Raw genomic sequence first — 8,317 nt, 5'->3', positions numbered from 1 at the left:
ATCTTATGGGCCAGTTTTTCTGAATTAATTACAAAAGGGAATGCATAAATTAAAACAGAACAAAAGAAAAAAACCCTACACTCTCTCCGAAAGAGATGAGTCTACAACATCTGTAAATCAGTAGTTAGTTAACATTAACAAAATCGTATGAAGGAAATTATTTCCAACAAATTGTAAACATTTTTTCCCCAACTGCTGAGACATCACAAAATTCTTTGGTGTTTTTATTATAATCTAAATACAACTTTAAAGGGAGCTTTGAAGTTTTATGTTTTTCTTTAAATAAAAAAGTGTTTTGATATCTTTTACATCAACTGGTTTTGGATTATTTTTAACAAATTGTAGTGTATAATATATGGTCACAGTTTTAAAGTATTTAAAAATATATTTCTTGTTGCATGAAGTATTCAAATGTTTTGGCCAAAAATCCATTTCTGGAACAAATCTGATGGATTACATGATACCAAGCTTGGATGTTCTCCATTTCCTGTAAGGCACATATTTAATGCTGCATTATATAACAGTTGATCCTAGAAAGGAAAAAAACAGCACAGCCATAAGATTTTTAAAGTATATACAATTTTGTTAATTTAATTCTCGATTTTTAGACTAAGAATTAACAGGTAGTAGCACTGAGACTGAAGCCTTATTCCTATGACAGGTACAGGACAATAAAATTGGCACTGCAAACTACCCAACACTGTTCCACAAATTCATGCCAGTCATGACAGGAAGGAACCACTTCTACAAGAGGAAAATACGTTCTCTATACCCATTTAATCTATAAAACCTTTTGCCAGAAGTGCTCAATAAACATACAAACTGGCTCCATTTTCTATTCTTTTTGTGATGGGGACATTTCTCTACTATTACCTGCACAAAGGTTCTCATTTTACAGTTGCTACTGTATACCAAAGAATCCCAACCCCTGGGCCACAGCCTGGTACACAGCCACAAAGGGTTGACTGGCAGACCAGAAGTTCGGAAGTGACTGACACACTGCGGACCAGCTGCTAACCGTTTTTTATACTCAGAATACTGAGTATAAAAATGGGTTGGCTGCCAGCCCACGGTCACTTCCGGTCTGCCAGTCTGTGGTCTAAAAATGTCGGGAACCACTGCTATCAGATTGACCTGTACTTTAAAGCTGTAACCTAATGCTCAGGACATCTCTAAGCATTCTTCCCAGAGCAGAGCCACCCCCTTAATTATAAAATGTAAATATATACACAAATGTAAAATGTACAGGTCAGGTAGCTGAAGAAAAGATTTTTCAACTAGTGCGAGTGTAATGCGCAAGCTCGCTCTCCCTCTCTCTCTGTGAAAAATCTTTTCTTCAGCTACCAGACCTGTACATTCATTTATTGCATAAACTGCTTAGGTAAATACCTTTTGAAGCTCCCATTTCTCTTCTCCTGGGGTGAAAGTTTTTTGGCCTTTGTAGCTACAGTCCTGAAGCTGTACTGCGCCTTGAGAAGCATACAGGCAGAGCTCCTTCTGAATGTTATGTCGAATTTCATGATGTGCAGAGTATTCAAAATACTAGTTAAATAATTTAAAAATATATTTATACATATTTCAGTAGAAACTAAGCAACTAGAACAATTAAATGCATCCCTTGAAATTCTGCAGCTACAGGCCTGACGCTTTCTGCCTCTGACTTTTCCCCAGCATCCTTGTTCCAGTCACAGTATTCCCCCCATCCCTCCCATCTTCTTGAATCTATTAGTTTTCCCACACAAATCCCTTCCTTGATCTATTCATCCCAGTCCTTCCTTCTTCCCTCCCAAGGCTTCCACTTGGTGCTACACTCATTTCCACCTTCGCACATCTGTATCCCAGTTGGTCAGCTTCTTACATCCTCCTCACTGCCGAATTTGCAGTAGAAGCACTGATTATACCAGAGGAATTTCCCTGAATAGCAATAAAATTTAACTTGTCAAACTAACATCTCCGCTAGGCATGTGCTTAACTAAGATTTTTAGAGATTCATAACTTGGCCAGATTTGAATTTTCATAAGAATGGCAACCTGCAACACGCATCACAAATAATTCGAGTTTACATTCCAAACCAGGGAGAGGCTAAAGATAGCAAGCATTTTTCCATAGCTTTGTTTTCAAATCAGCTGATCCATCTTGACTGAAGTTTCTAATGGAAAATTCAGTCTGGAGACACAGAAACCCTTAAAGTTTTAGGAAAGTTTATTAGCAGCCAAAGGGAGGGTAATATAATGGAAATCATCAGGGAACTTTAAAAAGCAAGTTGCTACCAGAACCATCTATAGTAAATGTAGATATCTGCAGAATACTAACAAAGCCAAAATATTACTGCAGAATACAAAAAAGGAAACACAACAAAAATATACAAGATAAGCTGGTAAAGGTAGATATAGTAGCAGTATACGCCTGTGTGTGAAAAGGTATTTTCAATTCAAAGCCTATGGACTAATACTTGTGTAAAGTATTTTTATGGTATTATAAACCATCAAGTAACACAGCAAATAAATTCCAAAGGAAATTGCTGTGCAATAAATAAGCCTCACATAGCAAGGCAGCTAACAGATCTGCAGCTGAGCATCTAGGCTACTCTGATTTCAACTGAGATGTGTAAAACACCTATGCATTACAGTGGTACATACCACAGATAACACTCAGTGATTGAACTGAAAACTAGAAAAAGGATAAAAACCATCAGGCCCCAAAATAAAGTTGTCATTTAGGATGCCTTTTATTAATCAATTTTGCTTAAAGGATAATTAAACAGTTATACTACTGTTTTTAGTACAGTGGTACCTAGAGTATTCAACAAATACTTGCAATGCATTCCACTTGATATTATACAAACATACATCCCTGCTCCCAAGAGCCATGTGTCTTGGAAGAAGTCAGTGATTTTAAGTATTCTATTTCTCAAAATGCTAGATTTTTAGTGGCTTAAGGCAAACTGCTCTGACTTCCCACTGTAAGACTGCAAGCACAACAGGGCATGTAGCTTAGGCCTGCCAGGTTGGTCTCCCACTAATAGGATTTCCACTTGTACCCTCCTTGAAAACATGAGACCTGGTGACAAAGAAAGAAGCAATAAGAGAAGGAATAAGGAGAAAGTGTCAAAACTTACAAAGAAAAAGTGAGGAAAATAAATGTTCCTGTAGCAGAGAAGAGAGGTCAAGTGAGGAAGAACTGCAGGTTGCATGACAGAACAGTGAACTGGCATCATGTGGCTGAGAAGCCTATTCTGTGCAGTTTATTCATGTGTCCAGCAAAATTTTGCATCCAACTGCCTCTGTACACTGCCCTAGGGGCAAGCTTATTCAGTAGCCCAGAGTTGGAAATTGAAGTTGAACTCTTCCTGAGAATACAGTTACACTATAAAATTGTACCAACAATTTTGTAGGCTTTAAAAAAAAAAAAAAAAAAAAAAAAAAAAAAAAAAAAAAAAAGAATTCTGCATAATGCAGCGTGTAATTATACTGGACACTGTCATCATAGGCAAAGACACCAGCAGCTGAGGTATTTCTTTCAATCAATACAATATCAAACTACTTCTCTATTACAGCAAATTTTTGCATGCAGTGTGCAAATACTCTGATACATGCATGCAGTTTCTCACTTGCAACTATTCATAGGAGTGTTTGTGTGCAAAGCTATCTGCACATACCATCTGTGTGAGTACTTTAGAAGTGGACAGCAGTATTTTATGGAGTATAAAACCTGTTCTACACATTCTGTATTTTACCATCCTCTCATGCAGAAATAATATAGGGTCAGAGGTCAGCAACCTGCAGCCTACAGGCCTGATGTGCCCTGCAAAGAATTTGGATCCAGTTTGCAAAGATCTAATTCAGTACAGGGGTGGGGGAGCAGTGGGTAAGGGGGTGGTGGATGCTAATTTACAGGACCACATTAAAGACTGTTAAAGTCTCCTTTTCTGTGCCTTTGCCATTAAATTTGCTGTTCTGCATTGGTGTTCATCAGGGTATTGACATCATCCAATAAGGATAAGGGGACAGAGCAGAGTAGGAATTAGGGGTGGAGACAGGGGATCAGCAGCCTACAGTGGCAAGGTTGCAAACACCTAACCTGTCACTCCAAATGATTGCTAACCCTTAATGCAGGTGATAAAACACACAGAATATCAGCATACCAAGAAATGTATGTTAATATTACCTGATGTCAAAGAGTTTTACATGCAGGCATGTCAAAGTGGTAAATACCAGTTACGTAAGAAATTAAGTACATATAATATTTTACCTGATTTCCACCAAGTCCATGACAAGCATACATAATTAATGGCTTGCCACCATGGTTATTTTCACCAGCATCCAGACATGTACGTCTACCTATATTTTTTAACTAAAGAAAAAGCAACTTACTTTTAGAAAAATACATTAAAACTTGACATTTGAGAGGGGAGTTGGGATAGCTATGAATTACTAAGATAACTTATACAAAAAAATATATAAACTTGCCAACAATTACAAATATCAGTATTTTACCTGATATTTGACTCTCAAAACTTGTTCAATTGGTGCTTAAAATCTTTGCTAGTCAAATCTTCATTCTCATATTCCAGTTACCTAGGTATCTCATTGCCTGCCACATGGAGTAAGTCACAGTCCCCATCTTTGAACAGCTCACAATATACAACATGTAAGTAACATTATGGATGGACATAGTATTTTTTAAAATAAACATTAGTTTCTCCCACATGCATATAAAGCTAGCAGATACTGATTGACTAGTATTTTATAGGCAATGGAATATGTTTAACCTAAGCTAATTGTGGAAAATGTGATTGCTTCATAGATAATTTGTCAGATAGGATTCACTTACAAGAAACAGTATAGAAGATCCATAGAAAAGCTGAAACAGGATTCTAAAGCAATGTCTGTACTGGAAACTTACAGTAGCTGGCAGTGACACTCTCAAGCATACCATGCTGTTCCATGCAGGCTGCTTCCTAGGTTAGGGACAGAAGTTACACAAACTGGTTTAAGTGATCAGAAACTGGTTTAAGTTCAGTGCACATAAACCAGTTTCAAAATGGCTGAAACCAGTTTGAGATAAACCTGGTTGAATGTAGTATCAGATTTAACTGATTGAGGTCAAACCAGTTTATGGAACTTGTGTTCCAGACCCCTTCCTGGTTTAAGTTAAATCAGAGTCCTTCCACATTCCAGCATGCTCTGCAGCCCTGGCAGCTGTGCTGTCTATTCCAGCCAAGCAGGGTTGGCCCTGCTCCTCTCCTCCATAGTCAGAGCGCTATCACTGCTCTGGCTGGCTAAGAAAGCGGTGGGGATGGGAAACCCTGCTCGAGTGCTGCGGGGTCTGCCTGGCAAAGGAGCAGCAGCCAGACCACAGTAGTGGAGGTTTAATTCCCCCATTGGGGGGGGAGGGGCAGTGCTGACACTGAAAGGCTCCATTCATGCACCCAAGGCCATGGCAGCCAGACGCCAATAGCCTGAGGGTAAGGGGGGCAGGCTTAATCCCCCCATTGCAGGCAGCAGCAGCAGCAGGGGCACTGACATGGGAGGGGCCAACCACCCGTGGGGAGGGCTGCTGCAGCCCAGGGACCACCACAGCCCAGCCAGGCCTGCAGCCTGGCCCAGCCCAGCCCTGTGGCTCAGGGGCATAGGCAGCAACTGGCCTGGAGCAGCCCACACTGAGTATCTGGCACCATCACTAGCAGGCAGCGGGTGACAGGTGCTCCACCTCCACCCACCACAATAATTTGCTTCCACATCACCACTGGGAGAGGAAGGGGTGGGTTGCCATGGGCCAGTTGCTGCATATGCCTATAGACCTCAAGGCCAGGCAGAAGGACCAGGCAGACATTACTAGTGTGTTGGCAATCCAAGTAGGGCCAACGTCTAGCATAATAAAATGACCTATGAAAGTAAAATGCTAGTGATAGGAAAGATTTTCCTAAAATTTATCAGTGTAGACAGATATCAGGAACTAGCCTAAAGAACGTTCAAACATGAAGATCTTTAGGGAAAAAAATCCACCCGCACTAGTCAAGAGAATTTCTCAAGCCATATACTAACTGAATTTGAACAGAATCACAAAGCTACTGTTTCAACTAAAGCAGCATAAATGAGGACAATTTTAGTGACAGAATAGCATAATGAAATGGAAAATAACCAAAATTGGAATGTACTCACAAAACCAGATAATGGAGGATTCAGGTCTGGCACATATGCCTCAGGATAAACGTTATTTAGATACCAAGTAAAATTTTTACAATGCAAGCGTTGCCTTAAATCAAGTCTTTTTGAGATGTCTCCAAATATTTTCTGTTGGAAAAAAGTCAATAAATTCAGATTTATTAATCAACAGTGATGTTCTGTGTAAAAGCATTAAATAAGTTTAGATGTGAAAATCAAATCTAAAATCTGAAGCTTGAATTTTAAACCACAACAAGTCAGAAAAGCAAGGCTAACACAACAATTTAGGACATTAAGATTTCAGATTGACTTGTAGAGTTAGAACCCATGATCTCCTACACACACTTTAGAATGCTACAGACAGGGAAAACTCTTGCTTTCTCTGAGGCAATATGAAGCATCCCAGGAGGGAATGGCACGCTGCCAGGAACAGAAAAAGTGTGCGTCAGCAGGCAAGAGATTACTTGAGAAATCTGAGCATGGCTACAAAATTAATGGAGGGTTCCTAAGAAGATCGTGCTGTTAGACGACCAAACGGGGAAGCCTACACCATAGCAAATATCAAGGTAACATCAGAAGACTACATGGAACAAATATTTTACCAGCTACCTTTATTGTTAATTTAACATGTAAAGTCTAAGAGAAACAAACTAGATTAAGTTAAATAAGCTGTGGGCATAATAAAGTAAAGGCCTTCTAACTCCCTCATCTTGAACTTCTATGCAAATGCACCAAGTGGTTGGTAACCTTTTAAGATGCAGGTGAACAGACTCAGTTCAGGTCACAAAAAGAAAGGGTATAGGACCCAGCAACAGCACAGGGAAAATGCCCACCACTGCTCCTTCTCCCTATGACAGCATGGAAAAAGTGACAGCTGCCAAAGCATAAGCCTTCAAAACTTCACAAACTCCCAAAACTTCACATCTACATGCCAGATCAAATGGCTCTGCAGGCCAGATACAGCCCATTGGCCATAGGTTGCCAACCCCTGCCTTTAGATGGCATACCCTAGAACAGTGGTTCCCAACTTCACTAGACTCAAGGCATCCCTTAGTGGACTTGAGGCACCCCTCCTTAACTTTTTGTGAATTAAGTGGCATATAATTAAAAAAATTAATGTATATATATTACAGTGCTCACCTCCTTGCAGGGGGCCAGGCAGTGGGGGTAGGGGGTTAGCCACATAGAGACAAACTTCGGCCTGCATGTATCTGCTTATCTCCTCACCTAAAGGCAGGTATTTAAGGTATCTGGAAACACCCATGCAGCACCCTGGCTGAGAAGCATTGCCCTAGAACCTGAAAGGTATTTAAGTATCATACTGACATTGATTTAAATTGGAATTAGGCATCTAAAACCTCTTGGAGGATCTGGGCCTATGCACTTAACATGGAAGAGGCAAGTCATCCATTTGGCAAAAAGTACTGGAATCAAGTAAAAATACATTTCAAACCACTCTGGATATTAACTCTTGTTACCAGAAACAAGCTTGAACTATAAAATAGACATTTCTCCAAATAATTAGAGGCCTGGGAAACATGACTTATTAGGAAAAGCTAAAAGAACTAGGGTTAATTAGTCTGAAGAAAAGATGGGGGGGAAGGAGGGTGGGGGAGGAGAAGAGGACATTTCATAATAGTCTTCAAATACCTATATCTGATGGGCAATTATACAGAAGATGGAGATGGGTTATTCTCTGTAGGTGTACTAGATAGGACTAAAAGCAGTGGACTCAAGGTGTAGCAGAGGAAATTTCATTTGGCGATTAGGAGGAACTTTTGACCATGAGAGTGGTTAAGCACTGGAACAGGCTACCGAGAGAAGTTGTGGCATTTCCATCCTTAGAAATTTTCAAAAGCAGGTTGGACAGACACTTAGCTGGGATGGCTGAGTCAGGAATGATCCTGCCTTAGTTTCATAGTTTCTAGGGTCGGAAGGGACTACGCATCTAGTCTGACCCCCTGCCATGGCAGGAAAGAGTACTGGGGACAAACAACCCCAGCAAGGTGTACATCTAATCTCCTCTTAAAGACCCCCAGGATAGGAGCCAGCACCACTTCTCTTGGAAGTTGGTTCCAGACCCTAGCCACCCTGACCGTGAAGTAGCGCCTCCTGGTATCTAGCCTAAATCTACCCTCTGCCAGCTTGTG

General features: G+C 40.3%; 1 protein-coding gene across 3 annotated transcripts in view; it reads right to left on the bottom strand.

Moving 5' to 3' along the window:
* Nucleotides 1-211: 211 nt before the first annotated feature.
* GALNT3 (polypeptide N-acetylgalactosaminyltransferase 3) overlaps nucleotides 212-8,317 on the bottom strand; it is a 22,679-nt gene continuing 14,573 nt past the window's right edge. Inside the window, exons 7-10 of one of the 3 annotated variants that reach the window (XM_019553590.1) lie at nucleotides 6,165-6,296; nucleotides 4,252-4,353; nucleotides 1,390-1,542; nucleotides 212-530 (exon numbers count right to left, since the gene is read on the bottom strand). In XM_019553590.1, coding sequence (XP_019409135.1) covers nucleotides 408-530; nucleotides 1,390-1,542; nucleotides 4,252-4,353; nucleotides 6,165-6,296 — 510 coding nt within the window. In that variant the 3' untranslated portion in view covers nucleotides 212-407. Of the gene's footprint in view, nucleotides 531-1,389; nucleotides 1,543-1,799; nucleotides 1,915-4,251; nucleotides 4,354-6,164; nucleotides 6,297-8,317 lie in introns of those variants that run through there. The other 2 variants (XR_002104394.1, XM_019553591.1) reach the window with 2 other exon arrangements.

The sequence above is a fragment of the Crocodylus porosus genome, unplaced genomic scaffold, assembly GCF_001723895.1.
Source record: "Crocodylus porosus isolate Cpor-Errol unplaced genomic scaffold, CroPor_comp1, whole genome shotgun sequence".
In the NCBI taxonomy this organism is placed as follows: Eukaryota; Metazoa; Chordata; order Crocodylia; family Crocodylidae; genus Crocodylus; species Crocodylus porosus.
This window is presented reverse-complemented; position numbering and strand designations above follow the sequence as displayed.